General features: G+C 43.4%; 3 protein-coding genes across 6 annotated transcripts in view; all 3 read right to left on the minus strand.

Annotated features, from left to right (window-relative positions):
• Positions 1-3,749, minus strand: part of LOC112068191 (spermatogenesis-associated protein 13) — a 32,019-nt gene extending 28,270 nt beyond the window's left edge. For all 3 annotated transcript variants that reach the window (XR_011475124.1, XM_024135268.2, XM_024135267.2), the window contains exon 1: positions 3,246-3,749. Coding sequence is in view for 2 of the 3 variants with exons in the window: in XM_024135268.2 (XP_023991036.1) it covers positions 3,246-3,254 (9 nt within the window). In the remaining variant the exon portion in view is untranslated. The remainder of the gene's footprint in view (positions 1-3,245) is intronic.
• Positions 3,750-4,396: 647 nt separating this feature from the next.
• On the minus strand, positions 4,397-6,282 carry LOC112068192 (C1q and TNF related 9). The gene is made up of 3 exons (XM_024135270.2): positions 5,821-6,282; positions 5,657-5,719; positions 4,397-5,554 (listed from the first exon to the last, which is right to left on the minus strand). The coding sequence occupies exons 1-3, from the start codon at positions 6,005-6,007 to the stop codon at positions 4,782-4,784; spliced, it is 1,023 nt and encodes a 340-aa protein (XP_023991038.1). The 5' UTR covers positions 6,008-6,282; the 3' UTR covers positions 4,397-4,781.
• Positions 6,283-9,451: 3,169 nt separating this feature from the next.
• LOC112068195 (transgelin-3) lies at positions 9,452-12,846 on the minus strand. Of its 2 annotated transcripts, none has more exons than XM_024135273.2 (5): positions 12,742-12,846; positions 11,761-12,066; positions 11,336-11,510; positions 10,049-10,151; positions 9,452-9,969 (listed from the first exon to the last, which is right to left on the minus strand). In XM_024135273.2, the coding sequence occupies exons 2-5, from the start codon at positions 11,938-11,940 to the stop codon at positions 9,828-9,830; spliced, it is 600 nt and encodes a 199-aa protein (XP_023991041.1). In that variant the 5' UTR covers positions 11,941-12,066; positions 12,742-12,846; the 3' UTR covers positions 9,452-9,827. The 2 variants fall into 2 exon arrangements, with proteins under 2 accessions (XP_023991041.1, XP_023991042.1); XM_024135274.2 differs by lacking the exon at positions 12,742-12,846 and adding an exon at positions 12,248-12,328.
• Between the last annotated feature and the right edge of the window lie 4,552 nt (positions 12,847-17,398).

Consider the following 17,398-nt stretch of genomic DNA (forward strand, 5'->3'; position numbering starts at 1 on the left):
ACGCATGTAGGAGACCTTCCACGTTAGTCACGCTGATACGCATGTAGGAGACCTTCCACGTTAGTCACGCTGATACGCATGTAGGAGACCGTCCATGTTAGACACGCTGATACGCATGTAGGAGACCTTCGTGCATGAGACTGCACAGAGGGCGCTTCTTTTGTGTATGTAAAACTCACCAGTCTGTGTTCCAAAGAGAAGCTGAGTTTCTCTGAGGAAATGTTGAAGGAAACACGCATGGCTCCCATCACCAAGCCCCGTCCGGCATGCATCTGTGTGTGTGTTCCTCCCCCAGGAATAATCTGATTAAGCAGGCTATACCAGTCTGTGCAGCACTGGCTTCATCTACAGTGCAGCCATTAAGACTACTAGTCAGCAACATACACTATGAGTTAGTCATACATTATAGTACTCTTAAAGCAGGGAAGCCTTACGACCACTCTACAGCTGCTGAAAACCCACTCTACAGACTCCAGATTATTGGAATGGATAATGTGATTATTCCATCATATTGGTGGATCCATGTAAAATCACATGGAATTTAGAACCATGTGTGTTACTAGGCTATATAAAGCTGAATACTAACTATTATCGCTGGATGCCATCTATACAAGGAATCTGATGGAATCTCTAGCTCACACAGAGAGAGCCTGCTCCGTGTCAATAGTAGATTGATCTACTATTGGGGAGGGAAAGAGGAAGACAGAAGAATGCACTTTCCTCCCATCAGATAGTCTAGTCGTTTTAACCGTTACACTGTCTAACTCACCTAGTCTATGCAACGGAACCAAACCCCATGTACATTCTGAGAAAGTGATTTCCAGAGATTGGGACCTGGCAGCCATGTCTGTGTGCTTGTTCACCAGAATCATTCTAAACCTAGTGCTGTTCAGATTCACTAATCTCTGTAGACATGCCAGGATCTCCTATTGCACAGTTGTTTGGCATTTCTGGTGACTAGTCTGACGAGCACCAGGCCGAGTCCTGTGTGCTAACAAGCAGTGGCCTACACCTTGACATTCAGGATGTTGCAGATAAGTGTCCTGTATAGAGCAGCTGACACGATAGCCTATTCTCTGAAGCAAAGTAGAATTTCTATTTTATCTACACATTATAGCCTAGTTCTGTCTGAATGTTTTGTAACATTACACCCTCCTAACTAGGCACCTGTTGCCAGCTTGTTGAAGTCTAATATCTCACAACGGCCCAGTTCCTCTTCTTTTTGTCCAATGACAGAGGGCATACTGAGAGAGACCGCGCCCCCCTTTGATCGTGGGAAGCCAGGTATTGGGTAGAGAGTGTCACCCACTTTCTCCATCTCATTCATTCACTCTACCTGATATAGTCTGTCAGAAAGCCCTGAATGGGAAACCCAACACCAACCACAGCGAACAGAGGACAAAACGCTACTATGAACACTAGGACACATAAATATCTGACCCAACAAGACACTAACATTCTACATACAAATAGCCTACAGTAAAACGGGTCTGGGACACTGCACATATAGTTAGTGTGGGGGTGAAGTTACTAACACTTGAGGGGCCCAGGCAACCTCTTTCCAGGATGACACAGAACCAGTTATAGCAGGGTATCAAATCAATCCCACTGATAGACCTTTGACATAAGCTTCTCTGAGAACAAGGACATTTATATGAGGCAAAGTTCAAACATAAAAACTCCATGTAACTGCCACTCCTGTGACGAGTGGCTATACTGTGTGAACCCGAAACAGTCTCCTACACCAGTGCAAATACACTGACCAAAAATATAAACGCAACATGTAAAATGCTGGTCCCATGTTTCATGAGCTAAAATACAAGATCCCAGAAAATGCCCATATGCATAAAAAGCTTACTTCTCTCAAATTGTGTGAACAAATTTGTTTACATCCCTGTTAGTTAGCATTTGATCCTTTGTCAAGATAATCCATCCAACTGACAGGTGTGGCATATCAAGAAGCTGATTAAATAGCATGATCATTACACAGGTGCACCTTGTGCTGGGGACAATAAAAGGCCACTCTAAAATGTGCACTTTTGTCACAGAACACAATGCCACAGATGTCTCAAGTTGAGGGAGCATGGAATTAGCATGCTGACTGCAGGAATGTTCACCAGAGCAGTAGCCAGATAATTTCATGTTGATTTCTGTACCATAAACCGCATCCAAAGTTCTTTTAGAGAATTTGGCAGTACGTCTAACCCGCCTCACAACCGCAGACCACGTGCAACCACGCAAGCAGAGGAMCTCCACATCCGGCTTCCTCACCTGTGGGATCGTCAGGCAGGTGCTGAGGAGTATTTCTGTCTGTAATAAAGCTTTTTGTAGGGAAAAAACTCATTCTGATTGGCTGGGCCTGGCTCCTCAGCTGGTGGGCCTATGCCCGCCCAGGTCCACCCATGGCTGTGCCCCTGCCCAGTCATGTGAATTCCATAGATTAGGACCTMATTTATTGATTTAAATTGACTGATTTCCTTATATGAACTGAAATTGTTGCATGTAGCGTGTATATTTTTGTTCAGTATATTTGGAATASTGGAATTAAATAGCAAAGTTTGTGTGATATGTTCAGATATACTACTGAACAGAACATCTAGCTGACATGAAGCTCTTCCCCTGACACAGTATAGAACCCTTGCCCGAATGTGCACCTGCACCTGGCGTTCCATCCACAGAGAGAGAACTGTTCTGGTATTCCACCTCCCTGGTGTATGGGCGTGTACTAATCAGAAGCTTACAAAAATGTATACCTCTGGAAAACAATCTACTACAACTACAAATCCACACTGAAAAGGAAGTAACAGGGAATGTTGAAAATTGAAAAAGAGCTGAGAATTAGATGGTAAAGGCGATTATGTTCCTGTTCTTTCGCGTAAGCCAGCAAAACACCMGTTGAAAAAGTGCTTATTTATTTGTATATTTAATTAACTTAGTTTCAGCATAAACCTCTTACTTTGTAGTTTACCGAAACCCCCACAGCACCCAAAGAATGGCATCTCCCACATCACTATAACAACCAGGGGAGTAATGCCCTACAACCCCCCCCCTCCCCTCTTTTGAGTTAACGTTAAAGGAACAAATCAATACTAGAACCCAAACGAATTTGATCAATATTGACTGTGAATGACACATTTATATTCACAAAAAAAGTTCACCAGTTTCATATTAGCCATACATTTGTTTATCATGGAACAAATTGATATTACATTCATCGGCAAGTTGGTTACTTTTGCTTAACTTACCCTTCTCATAGTCGTTGATGTTGTCCTGTGCCACCGGTATTTCTCATCAACAAAGCAGTAACTGTTTTTGTTGATTAGATAGCCATAATCGATAAACACTTTACTAAAAGGGTTAGCAAGCTACTTGAAGGTCCAAATGTATTTTGGGTCCTGCAATCGATGACTACACACGAAAACATGTCGGAAGTAGCAGGCTRCTGTTTGATAAACTGGCTTGCAACGTCTCGTGAAAAATGACTAATTGCAACATCAAACAGTAGGCTAGTTAGCTGGCTAGCTAACCGATACATTCTAAAAGATTTAACGTTACAAAATTGAAAGCTGGCTTGGTAAAAGGTTGCGGGCGAGAAAACATCCGGCGTTGGTTATGCAAATGAATAAATGGGAAAAGAGGGAGTCAATAACTTAAAAAGTTGTTCAAGCAAACTCAGAATCCATTGGTACTCGTACTCAAGTGTGTGAGGCTGGTCGATTATTGGCAGCTCGAGCTGTCGTTTCGGTGAGCAGCATCAGTACACTTGTTGCGGTGATTGCTTGGGGGTGGAGTTTGCTTTCGACCTTCACGGTTTTACTATAGTTACCACAGCCACAAAGCCAAAATTGGCTATATCGTAAAAATTTATAAAATCTAAAATTAGCTTTTTGGTCTTAATTTAAGGTTAGGGTTAGGCATAAGGTTAGCAGTGTGATTAGGGTTAAAGTTAGGTTTAAAATCACACAGACCAGAAATTGTAAAAAGAGTCGGGGTTTATGACATTGTGGTTGTAGTAACTAGTGACTACCCCAAATTCACTCAAACTACGTTTTTCTAAATTTTTGTGGTGGTCTGACCGCAAAAAAACATGACCACGGCAGTAAAGCACCCCCATAGTAGGTTGCGCTCCATTGTAAAAAAAAACAGCTGTGGATTAATAAATGCGAGCGTCTTCTTCGGACGTCATTTCTGGCACTGACATTTGGCATGCCTTTGAAAAAGTACAGGACCTTCCAGTTGTTTGTAGTATTGCAAAGCTCAGCCTGTTTCCTCATGCCTAAGTGTTTTTATTCATGCCCGCACCCAGAAATGTATATCACATTACACCAGCTGATATATTCTTCACAAATGTGTACCCTACTACTTTGTACATAGGAGTAAATTAAAAGACAGTGAATTGTTTACAGTGTATGACATTTTATTGAAATCAAACAAGATACAAGAACACGTCACAGGAAATCTGTCATAGTTTGCTGAGTTATCAGAGAGATGATCTTAAATGATAGGCGAAATCAGTTGCAGCATCAAAATATTTGACACAATTGTTGTTTAGTTTATGTTCATATTTGATAACAAACCATTTAAACAATGCTTTTGTCATTGCCTAAAATGACTGTACAGATAGGCTATTAACGTCATGTGAACGACATATTAAAGTCATCTTAACATCATATTAACATATTCAAGTCATATTAAAGTCATATTAAAGTCATATGTAACAGGTGGTAATAAAGTATTGTAACTTTCCCATGTTACTTCACTGAGCCATGTGGACCTAACCCCTATTCTGCACCAAAGAGAAGGAACCCAGAGAAGGTTGTATCATCATCTTCATCAGCAAACAGCCCGTTGAAGAGCTCTCCTCCAGCCACCTGCAGCCACACCTTGTCCCCTTTCTCCAGGTGCAGCACAGCCCCGCCTGCCGCCTGGTCCTCACTGCTCTGATAGTTATCCATGGTGTGGATCACCTTCACCCCGTTTCTCACTAATGCTACTTTTACATTACGGGAGAACACAGTGATGTGGTAGGTAAAGTAGTAGGCCCCAGACACCACGCAGGTGAACCGTCCGGTCTGTGGGTCATAATGGTCCTGCCGGTTGTAAATCACCTTGTCAAACCTGATCGGTGCGTTAGCCGGTGGGAGTTTGGTGTATTCGGTTAGACCCACTGAGAACGCGCTTTTTGGGATGAAGAATGTGTCCCCCTTCTCTCCCTTCTCTCCTGTCTCGCCCAGATTCCCTCGCTCTCCGCGGTAACCAATGTTGCCTTTGAACCCTGGGGGGCCGAGGTTTCCCTTCGGTCCTGGTCGACCTGGAGTTCCCAAGGGCCCCTGGATGCCTCGGTCCCCCTGGAGCCCAATCTCCCCCTTCTGCCCTTCAGGCCCCAGTGGCCCCAAATCCCCTTTCGGTCCCTGGATTCCTGGTAACCCGAGCTCCCCCTTCTGGCCCTTTAGGCCCATGGGCCCTGAGACTCCTTGGGGCCCCATCTTCCCCGGTGGCCCCTTCTCTCCATTCTCACCCCGTCTGCCCTTAATTCCTGCCAGACCAGCTGTACCTGCAAATGCAAGGATAAAGGAATTSTGTTTATATTGTCTATCAGAGAAAGCCAGTAGTGATAACTGTACAAAATATTTTTGATTATAAAATATAGTATTACCCAGCTCCCCTTTGTCTCCTTTGGAGCCACTCTGTCCAGTTGGTCCAGTGATGCCGATTTCACCTTTAATGAATAAAGAACTTTCAAAAACTCATTAGCATGGACCAGAAATGCTGGTTTCTATTGAGACCTATCTAACTGAGGAGGTTGTGCCTTTGTCTTACCTCGATCACCCTTGTCACCTCTGAACCCATCTCGTCCATCTCGGCCTGGCATTCCATTGTGGCCTGGGTCTCCTGGTATTCCTGGATGTCCACAAACACATTCATTCTTCTTGGGTTCTTCCAGTGCTATGCATCTCACAACCAGCAGAAGGAGCAAGAGAGAGACCCTGAGTTTGACCCACACCATTGTCCCTCAAGAGCCAATGCTTCACAGCAGCCCCGTTGAGTATTCTCAGCACTAGATGCACAATACAGAAGAGGCTAATCCAGCTCAACACATGAAGTTCAATACACACTCACACACATATACATTCACAGACACATGCATACAAACTGAGCGCAGGAGAATGAACACAGCTGAATGTTTGTAGAGCCAAGACACCGAAGAAGGCCACACAAACCTTACCAAGAACTTGAAAGGTGGTGACATCACCATGCCAACTGCCAAGCCAGGCATCCCATTGGTTCGACAAGGATAACGGCTATTTTAGGTTACTTATTCTGTGTCCAGCCCTCTCCCCGTTCCACATCACCTGTCCCCTTCTAGAATATTCCCCATTCTCTGGCAGGGTAATGATCAGCTTGGACTGTGCTGGGCATACAGTATCTGTTACCATAGGGATGGTAGCAAGGCAACAAAATTGTGGTATTCTGTGTTGCTTCCCTGTAGCAGTACATGCAGGATTTATTTCATTTTAAATTGTTTAATTACATTTGTTATTTTAACCCCCTTTTTCGTCATATCCAATTACGATCTTGTCTCATAGTTGCACCTCCCCAACCGGCTCGGGAGAGGTGAAGATGGAGTCATGCGTCCTCCAAAACATGACCCGCCAAACCGCACTCCTTAACACCAGCCCGCTTAACCCGGAAGCCAGGCACACCAATGTGTTCGGAGGAAACACCGTTCAACTGGCAACCGAAGTCAGCTTGCAGGCGCCCGGCCCGCCACAAGGAGTCGCTAGAGCCCGATGAGCCAAGTAAAGCCCCCGAGGCCATAACCCTCCCCTAATCCGTACGAGGCTGGGCCAATTGTGCCCCGCCCTATGAGATTCCAGGCGACTCCTGGTTGTGACACCGCCTGGGATCGAACCTTGGTCTGTAGTGATACCTCAAGCACTGCGATGCAGTGCCTTAGACCACTACGCCACTTGGGAGGCAATACATGCAGGATTTCAATGCTGGCCTGTATGGTGGCTGTCTAGCTCCTCCCGAATGAGATCTTAAAACTAAAAGGTTAAGGGGGTATCAGGGATAAAGAGTAAGATGGTTTGCAGATGCCTAATTTTTCTTCAATGATTTCATTTTGAATGTCAATGTATGATAAAATGTCCCTTAGTTAGCGACTGAAATCATTAGCAACAGAACACAAGACAAGGGACACTCGGAATGGGGAGATGTTAACGTATGTGTGTTTATCTTCTGCATCTGAAACATCAACATCAGCAATATTGTTAAATGCTTGACCCCATAAATTACACCATTGCCATCAACTCTGACCTTTCCGGTTAGTGTTCTAGAGTGTCCTACACACCCATCCCTAACCCCAATGGAATGCCTAGGAGGAGTGTTTGTTTTAAGCAACATTATCTTCACAGATAGCATTCCTTAGAAGTCTGGTACTTCTCTGATGATGGAAATCCATTGGAAAAGATATTAGACAACCAAATATAAAGACGTCTAAGAGCGATGACTTTAGTATATTTCACAGATCAGAAAAATAGATTTTTCCAGAATCAGTTTTTATCCATGGATTTGCCATATTCTCTACACACAAGATTTCAGATATAAACATATTTCTTAATGTAAACATGACAAATTATATTTCAAAATATATAAACAAGCATTATCAGGCCAGGAACAGAATGATCCTTGTGTCACTTTCATACAAGATGGCTCTTTAACAGTGGTGTAAAGTACTTAAGTAAAAATACTTCAATGTACTACTTAATTCATTTTTTGGGGTATCTGTACTTTACTTTAGATATTTTGGACAACTTTTACTTTTACCAAAAGTACTCGTTACATTTTGAATACATTACATTTACATTTAAGTCATTTAGCTGACGCTCTTATCCAGAGCGACTTACAATTTGGAAAGTTCATACATATTCATCCTGGTCCCCCCGTGGGGAATGAACCCACAACCCTGGCGTTGCAAGCGCCATGCTCTACCAACTGAGCCACACGGGACCACATAATACTTAGCAGGAAAGGAAAATGGTCCAATTCACGTACTTATCCCCTACTGCCTCTGATCTGGCGGACTCATTAAACACACATGCTTTGTTGTAAATAATGTCTGAGTGTTGGAGTGTGCCCCTGTCTATCCGTAAATTAAAACAAACAGAAAATGGTGCCTTCTGGTTTGTTTAAATAATAAGGAATTTGAAATTATTTATACTTTTGATACTTAAGTATATTTTAGCAATTACATTTACTTTTGATACTTAAGTATACTTAAAACCAATTACTTTTAGACTTTTACTCAAGTAGTATTTCATTGGGTGAATTTCACTATTACTGGAGTCATTTTCTATTAAGGTATCTTTACTTTTACTCATGTATGACAATTAAGTACTTTTTCCACCACTGCTCTTCAACAATCATGGGATTGGCTGAAACACACATGGACACATCCAGTACATACATTATAATTACACATATGTTATAAATGCACAGCACAGAATGTTAGTCAAAAAACAGAACTGAATACATGCCTTTGAATTCCTCTGCATTATGGTGGGTGACATTTCTTATATAAGGCATAGTTTAATGTCTGTTTGCTGTATTAACCAGGCACAACGTGATGGTCATTTGGTTACAGCAGTTACTGCAAAGTCTTCACATAATTAACACAAGACAGCAGAGGCATCGTCGCTCATCGAGTTCCATTCGGTTATACATGAAACATCTCATGAGGTATAACAAACCCTCCATGACTATACAATGACTCAGACACACTTACTGTACATACAAACAAACAAATAAAGCGTTAAATAATTAAAATATGTAACATACTATAACATGGTCTTGCTGTTATATTTGGTAGTAGTGTAAAATACTATTTGCTTGTTTTGTAGAAGGACAACTCCAATCTTGGGTTCTCTGTATCGACTGAATTACTAAGACTTCATCCACTGAAGTGAATGGCTAGCAGGACTATATGGATGGMGAGAGCAGGACCATATGGATGGAGAGAGCAGGACTGTATGGATGGAGAGAGCAGGACCATATGGATGGAGAGAGCAGGACCATATGGATGGAGAGAGCAGGACTATATGGATGGAGAGAGCAGGACTATATGGATGGAGAGAGCAGGACTGTATGGATGGAGAGAGCAGGACCATATGGATGGAGAGAGCAGGGGTGACTGTATGGATGGAGAGAGCAGGACCATATGGATGGAGAGAGCAGGACTATATGGATTAAGAGAGAGCAGGACTATATGGATGGAGAGAGCAGGATGATTGGATGGAGAGAGCAAGGACTATATGGATGGAGAGAGCAGGACTATATGGATGGAGAGAGGATTGTATGGATGAGAGAGAGGATATATGGATGGAGAGAGCAGGACCATATGGATGGAGAGAGCAGGACTGTATGGATGGAGAGAGCAGGACCATATGGATGGAGAGAGCAGGACTATATGGATGGAGAGAGCAGGACTGCATGGATGGAGAGAGCAGGACCAAGGAGGACTGGAGAGTGGGTGTGGGGTAAGCAGAAACTACTGAGGTCTGTAGGAATGGTGTGGTTGGGGTATATAGAGCACCCTTTTTGGGTGTTGGGGACGAACATTAGAAATGTGTGTATGTKTGTGTATGTATGTATGTATGTATGTATGAATGAATGGCTGGTGTTGCTGTGGAAGGGGGAAAAGGGGTTGGGTCATTTCATGAGGTTCAGGGAGTGTGGTGGAGCTCTCTTCTGGAGGTCCAGTAACTGGAGTACACCGCCAGGCTAAGGGAGTGGCTGGCAGCTGGCTGAGCAGCTGGCTGGTGTCTCTACATGATCTGGCGGTGCGATCCGTAGCCCGTCATGCCAGACTGCGAGGCCCCACGGTTGCTGCCCATCTGTAGACCAATCAGACTCTGGCCCTGACGAAGCTGGTCCTCAGAGAACTCCCGCCGGTAACCCTGAGCTTTCCTTCACAGACCAGGACAAACAGGAGAGTTGAGATGTAGAACAACACTCACACAACAAGGGGGTCGTGGCCAGTCCTTACCTGTGGAACCAGTCTCGGTCGCCACGGTAATGTCCGTCGTCCTTGGTGAGGGCAACACTTCCTAGGGCCATCAAGGTTCTCTGCACCGCAGCCATGTCCTGCCCTGTAACCATAACAGAACAGAACCTCACAAGCACTGGACCCCATCCAGACAGCAAAGAACAGGCAGGGCATCAAATAGGCAAACAGGTTCCAAATAAAACCAACTGCAAACACAGCTACATCTTGAGTAATGTGTCAAAAAATATTTGAACTGTTTCCATGGAGTATGTATGATCTGGATAGTGGACTATAACAGTGGTGTGTACTCATGGATGCCAAGGTAAGCCAGACTTCCCCCAAAATTTACCAAGAAAAAAAGAAAATAATGTATCTTCCAACTCTCATCATTGTCCTTCAATTCGCAAAAGGCTGAATGTATCTCACCGGAGAAAGCATCAGAGTGAAACAGCGCCCCTCTGTCTCTGTATGTGTAGTCCATCTATCTGATGCTGTGTGGCCAAAAAGAGGATGATATTGTTGCCACCCGTAGCATTGAATAAAAGGGAAGCCAACGATCATTTGGCCTCCCTTGATAAAAAAAAGTATACTATATTAGCCAATCAGCATTGAGCTAGACTGAGTGAGTCCAATTGTGAATGGTCCTGGTGCACCCCTGGTGTATCCTTTAGTTGTCACTGAATTAGACTAAGCAGAGGTGAATTGATGCTGTTGAAATGTTGTAGAAATGGTGCTGGAAAAGTGGAGGCAACTCCTGTTTTCTTTGCGACTTACTGTAACTCTGGTGTTCTAAATCAATAGTTGCTTAGTAGTCTGAGAATGTCGGAAACTTTAGCTTGCTTGACCATGCTGTAGGTCATGTAACTGTTTCATTCAATATGCTTTGTGGACTTCACCAGACAGAGGTTACTCTCCGGTTTTGTGATGAAACAGAGGTGTGGTTGAATTTATTCTGCCACTGTGTCTTCTTATTGTCTCGGCCTTTAGGCCTATATATCACAGTGTCAAGGCATATGAACTAACAGGTTACAGAGCAAACAAAGCAATTATCACAACACATAGGTTGTAATATGCTTTTGTTTTTTGACTTGGTTTCCCCAGTGATTTTACCCACGTACCCCTGCTGGACTATAAAGACTTGTAAATTCAATGTGAGTATTGATGGTCATGTACAGGCAGACAGAGCTCAGCAGAGACGCAAGTGTGAGACTCTGCGTCATTGGAGAAGCATATCAACGTCGCCGGATTTATGGAGACTTTATATGTGCCCGTGAACGTGCAGCCCACCTTCCCACAGGTCCACGGTCTGGAAGATGTCTGTGGTGATTACTCCGTAGGCCTCGGCAGCCTGCAGGAACTGGGAGATCTTCTCCATCTGCTTAAAGGCCATCTGGGTCTCCAGAATCTTCTTGATGGGCTCATTACCACGCGGGTACAGGCTATTGATGAGCCTACACAGAATCTACAGGGAGGAGGAGAGAACGGAGTAAGGGGAATACAGATACATGGATAAAGAAGAGAAGAAGTAGAGGGAGAAAGGAAGAGATTGATCAATGAAAAGAGGGAGAGAGAAACAAAGAAAAAGGCAGAGGAGAGGAGAGCATACATTGATGTCATTGTTATGTTATATAAGCGATCAATTATACATCACTGACCGCTGTCCAGTCAATCAGTGAATCTTATTGAGCTTATTCATTCTCATGCATACTCACTGTTCCATCCATCAGCCAGGTCTGGAAGTTCTGTCTGCCTGGCTGTGGTCTCTCCAGGTTCCCCCCACACTGAGCTACGATCCATTCCACCAGCCGGGCCTCCAGGTCCAGATCATACTTCAGCTCTATCTTCTCCTGCACCTCCTTGCTCAGCCCGTAACTGGGTCCCCTGTTAGCCATGGCTCCTCCTGTCCTGCTCACCCAAACAGACAGACAGACAGGCCAGACAGACACCCACTGACCAGTCGTCTGCAGCTCCACTGACCAACACCCTGGAGCAGTCACAGCACTGGCAGCCTGCACCTTCTACACAAAGGCAATACATCATGTAGAAAATGGAACGTTGTCAAGCACTGTTAAAGCAATACTACTGTATTAACATCCAATTCCTGACATCAGAACAATAACTAATGCAAAGTAGTCACATTCTTCAAGGTGCATTATAAGGGACAACATTTATTTTTATTTTGATCATTAGCTACATCACCTGTTGTTTACGTGATTTACTTTTCTTTCCTCTGCTTTCTCCCTAATGGCCCTTGTGTCCCTTACAGCATAGACACTAAGCACATCCCCCCAGATCGCTAGCCTAAATGGGTGTGGTCCTTGGCACCCGTCCCACGCACATTCTAATGAGGTAGCCTATGGTAGCCTAGACTGTGGGCGTGCTGAGCATAACATCGAAAAGCAATCGCATTGCATTGATTGTGTAGCCTACCATGAATGCGAAAATGTTTTTTTTTWAATTCACCCCCCCAAAAAACGTATAAATTAGGAAGTCGGATTATGAATTTCAATCATGCACTTTGTAGGAAAAGTATAAGATTTGTTTAAAAAAAAAACTAACGCAAGTTTTCCGAATATCTCCTAGATAATAAAAAAAAACTAGCAATTCCGTTTAATTATTAATGCACMAAAAAAAAAAAATAATGCGCTGCTTAAATAATAATTTAGACGAATAAAAATTCCGGGCACACTTACTAGAAGAAAGAGGAGAGAACGTTCGTCTGGTAGGTGATGTGTGGTTAATTCCGCTGAGCTGGTCAGCGCAGAGGATGCTGAACCCGCGACGCATGCGTGGGTGAGACTCTGGACTCAGTGTCCGGGAGTGGCACGCCACCGGTTTTATATGTGCGGCGCCAAGAGGAGGATCCCTCTAGATCTCTGATACAGAATGCGACAGGCCAGCGGGAAGAAGAGGAGATGGCAAAGCAAGGCAAGGCGAGCCTACGATCAGCTTTAAGGCTATGTGGGCTGACCATCATTATCATAAAGTCCAGTGGCGATTTTAGCATGACAATCTTGGTGGGGCAAAGTCACCCAATTTGTTTTAGATTCATGCCAGCAAAGCCATTAAACACCATGCCAGCAAAGCTAACACAACACTAAACAATTCAATAATTGCACGATAACGGTGACAAACGGTGCCCACAAACTGTTAGGGCCTACATAAAGCTGTTCCAACAGCAGAATCCCAACATCTCACCACTGCTACACCTGGCTGTCAGTGGAGCCTTGTCTGGCAGCGAAATAGTTCATTCAGCCTCATTTACTGCCTTAAAAAACATAGCTGATATGGCTGACTTGCTTAAATATTAAATAAAATGTGATTTCTATTGACAATTGAGATGTACAAACTATGGCATAAGAGGATGACGAGTGGATAAGAGGCGATCCGTAATTTAGTTTAAGATATTAATGAGCGAACTAGGACGGACACAGTTAATGTACAGTTGAAGTCGGAAGTTTACATACACTTAGGTTGGAGTCATTAAAACTCGTTTTTCAACCACTCCACACATTTCTTGTTAACAAACTATAGTTTTGACAAGTCGGTTAGGACATCTACTTTGCGCATGACAAGTAATTTTTCCAACAATTGTTTACAGACAGATTATTTCACTTATAATTCACTAAATTGACTGTGCCTTTAAACAGCTTGGAAAATTCTAGAAAATTGTCATGGCTTTAGAAGCTTCTGATAGGCTAATTGACATAATTTGAGTCAATTGGAGGTGTACATGTGGATGTATTTCAAGGCCTACCTTCAAACTCAGTGCCTCTTTGTTTAACATCATGGGAAAATCAAAAGAAATCAGCCAAGACCTCAGAAAAAAAATTGTAGACCTCCACAAGTCTGGTTCATCCTTGGGAGCAATTTCCAAACGCCTTCAGGTACCACATTCATCTGTACAAACAATAATAAGCAAGTATAAACACCATGGGACCACGCAGCCGTCATACCGCTCAGGAAGGAGACGGGTTCTGTCTCCTAGAGGTGAACGCACTTTTGTGCAAAAAGTCTAAATCAATCCCAGAACAACAGAAAAGGACCTTGTGAAGATGCTGGAGGAAACAGGTACAAAAGTATCTATCTGACGTTATGTCCCCATGAGTAACAGAACACTGAGCCAATCACAGCGCAACTAGAGAACATTACCAACCCCTACGCTGTGTATTTCCCGCTGGCTGCCCCACCACCACAGAAAGCACTGAGCTAGGCTGAAACACCTACATTTTGGAGCTGCCTTACTCAAGAAAGCAAAAAAGAGGCCATGTTTGTATGCGACTTTATTCATTATTATTTTTTTTWTWTTTTTTACATTGTTTGCAAACTCATATGTGACACGTAATAATGCAAAAATAACATGCAAAACAGGCAACAAAAAAAAGTGTTATATTTTTTAGCTAAACAGGTGGGGCTCCACCTGCCATGAATGACAGGTCGGCACTAATCATGCCCATGGACAATATCTAAAAGGCACATGACAAAAATGTTTACTACTCATTGTTGATGTATTTGGCCTTACTACTCTCACACTGGATTGGAGCCCAGACTCACAATTTATAGAACCAGATAAATAAAACCACGTTTTCACCTACCTTAAATGTATCTGCAGATTTGGAAGGCACAGTACAACCCATTAGTGTCTGACTTGCAGCTTGTCTCTCAATTTTGATAATGAGAGCCATTGCTCTGCTTTAATTGGGTTAGTTATAGAGGTGGATGACAGATAGATCTGGAGAGAGGGTCTGAGTGCGGTGAAGGCTACAGTACTGAAATGACATCATGCATCACAAGCTGGAAAAAATATTCAGAAAGTGTTGAAATACGGGAAATAGAGATGATTTTCCAGAATGTCCGTTAAGCTTTTGAATCCTAACATCATTGCAATACTGTACCATTTGACTGTCAAGCTAAAATAAATTCAGGAGTATTCTCACCATCACTATATCTGAGTGTATGCACTTCTAGCCCTTGTCATTAGGATATATGGTCTAGCACTACATATTAGTAAATTCCTCACCAGTAATGTACATACAGTGCATTTAGAAAGTATTCAGACCCCTTGACTCTTTCTACATTTTGTTACATTACAGCCGTATTCTAAAATGGATTAAAAATGTTTTGCCTCAATCTACGAACAATACCCCATAATGACAAAGAAAAAACAGGTTTAGAAATTTTGCTAAATTATACAAAAATAAAAACAGGAAATATCACATTTACATAAGTATTCAGACCCTTTAATCAGTACTTTGTTGAAGCACCGTTGGCAGCGATTACAGCATCGAGTCTTCTTGGGTAGGATGCTACAAGCTTGCTACACCTGTATTTGGGGAGTTTTTCCCATTCTTCTCTGCAGATCCTCTCAAGCTCTGTCAGGTTGGATGGAGAGAATTGCTGCACAGCTATTTTCAGGTCTCTCCAGAGATGTTCGATTGGATTCATCCGGGCTCTGGCTGGACCACTCAAGGACATTCAGAGACTTGTCCCGGAGCCACTCCTGCGTTGTCTTGGCTGTGTGCTTAGGGTCGTTGTCCTGTTGTAAGGTGAACCTTCGCCCCAGTCTGAGATCCTGAGCGCTCTGGAGCAGGTTTTCATCAAGGATCTCTGTACTTTGCTCCGTTCATCTTTGCCTCGATCCTGACTAGTCTCCCAGTCCCTGCCACTGAAAAACATCCCCACAGCATGATGTTGCCACCACCATGCTTCACCGTAGGGATGGGGCCAGATTTCCTCCAGACGTGACACTTGGCATTCAGGCCAAAGTTCAATCTTGGTTACATCAGAACAGAGAATCTTGTTTATGATGGTCTGAGAGTCTTTAGGGTACTTTTGGAAAACTCCAAGCGGGCTGTCATGTGCCTTTTACTGAGAAGTAGCTTCCGTCTGGCCACTCAACCAGTCTGTCCAACTGATTGGTAGAGTGCTGCAGAGATAGTTGTCCTTCTGGAAGTTTCTCCCATCTCCACAGAGGAACTCTAGAGCTCTGTCAAAGTGACCATCGGAATCTTGGTCACCTCCTTGACCAAGGCCCTTCTACCCCGATTGCTTAGTTTGGCCGGGCGGCCAGCTCTAGGAAAAGTCTTTGGTGGTTCCAAACTTCTTCAATTGTAGAATGATGGAGTCCTCTGTGTTCTTGGGGATCTTCAATGCTGCAGACATGTTTTGGTACCCTTCCCCAGATCTGTGCCTCGACACAATCCTGTCTCGGAGCTCTACTGACAAAACCTTCGACCTCATGGCTTGGTTTTTGCGCTGACATGCACTGTCAACTGTGGGACCTTTATATAGACAGGTGTATGCCTTTCCAAATAATGTCCATTCAATTGAATTTACCACAGATAGACTCCAATCAAGTTGTAAAAACATCTCAAGGATGATCAATGGAAACAAGATGCACCTGAGCTCAATTTCAAGTCTCATAGCAAAGGGTCTGAATACTTATGTAAATAAGGTATTTGTTTTTTATTTTGAATACATTTGCAAAAATGTCTAAAATAACTGTTTTTGCTTTGTCATTATGGGGTATTGTGTGTAGATTGCTGAGGGAAAAAAAACATTTGATCCATTTTAGAATAAGGCTAACGTAACAAAATGTGGAAAAAGTCAAGGGGTCTGAACACTTTCCAAAGGCAATGTACAGTACTTACATAACTCAGGCGCTTTGTTTTACACCCTGATGCGTGCTCATGTTTAAGTTTTGTCATCCGGTTGGTGTTGTGATGCGTAGGTGACTGATTGCAAACATTCTGCCGAAGAGTGAAAGGTCAGAGCAGCAGTTAGGGGATCAGAGAGAGTTACTGCGTCTGCTGCAGCAGGACTGACTTTCTGCCCCATTGAACACAGTCCAATAACCAACGAACGACATGTTAATCAACAGCCCAGTGGCTCAGACTGGCACATGGGAAGGTGGGTGGATGTACAGTAAAATAAAAAATGTATTCCTCTTGACTTTTCTTCAGCTATTTTGAGATAGTGTACAGTCTTTTTTGGTATCGACACTGTGAAAATACAGCTTGGACCGATCACCACACTATGTCACAGTGCTTCTGCGTAGGAGGCAGTTTGATGGAGCTTGTTGTCTGTGTGTATTCTATCTGTGCCTCATATAATATCTGCATGCACAATTAGACGAGACCTGTGCTCCACTCTGCTGTGCAGAGGCTTTGTTGACCCAATGGGTATGAGACGTGGTAAAAAAGGCACACTAGAACTATTGGGATCTGTCAAACAGTGGCAGCAGTGGCAGTATTGCCCGTAGAAAGGTTTACCTAAAAAACACTGCACAGAGTAAACTGGTAAAAGACACACTCCCTTCCCAAGGCAGGCATTAGGGACCTGGCTGAGGTT

This window comes from Salvelinus sp. IW2-2015, unplaced genomic scaffold (assembly GCF_002910315.2).
Source record: "Salvelinus sp. IW2-2015 unplaced genomic scaffold, ASM291031v2 Un_scaffold220, whole genome shotgun sequence".
Classification (NCBI taxonomy): Eukaryota; Metazoa; Chordata; class Actinopteri; order Salmoniformes; family Salmonidae; genus Salvelinus; species Salvelinus sp. IW2-2015.

Bases quoted from the DNA above. Each gene is read 5' to 3' on its own strand.
- LOC112068192 (XM_024135270.2), bottom strand. From the start codon at position 6,007: ATGGTGTGGGTCAAACTCAGGGTCTCTCTCTTGCTCCTTCTGCTGGTT. The intron at 5,720-5,820 runs GTAAGACAAAGG...TATTCATTAAAG, and splicing joins AGGTGACAAGGGTGATCGAG to GTGAAATCGGCATCACTGGA. The intron at 5,555-5,656 runs GTAATACTATAT...TTGCATTTGCAG, and splicing joins AGGAGACAAAGGGGAGCTGG to GTACAGCTGGTCTGGCAGGA.
- LOC112068195 (XM_024135273.2), bottom strand. From the start codon at position 11,940: ATGGCTAACAGGGGACCCAGTTACGGGCTGAGCAAGGAGGTGCAGGAG. The intron at 11,511-11,760 runs GTGAGTATGCAT...TCCTCCCTGTAG, and splicing joins CCTGGCTGATGGATGGAACA to ATTCTGTGTAGGCTCATCAA. The intron at 10,152-11,335 runs GTGGGCTGCACG...TTATGGTTACAG, and splicing joins GACCGTGGACCTGTGGGAAG to GGCAGGACATGGCTGCGGTG.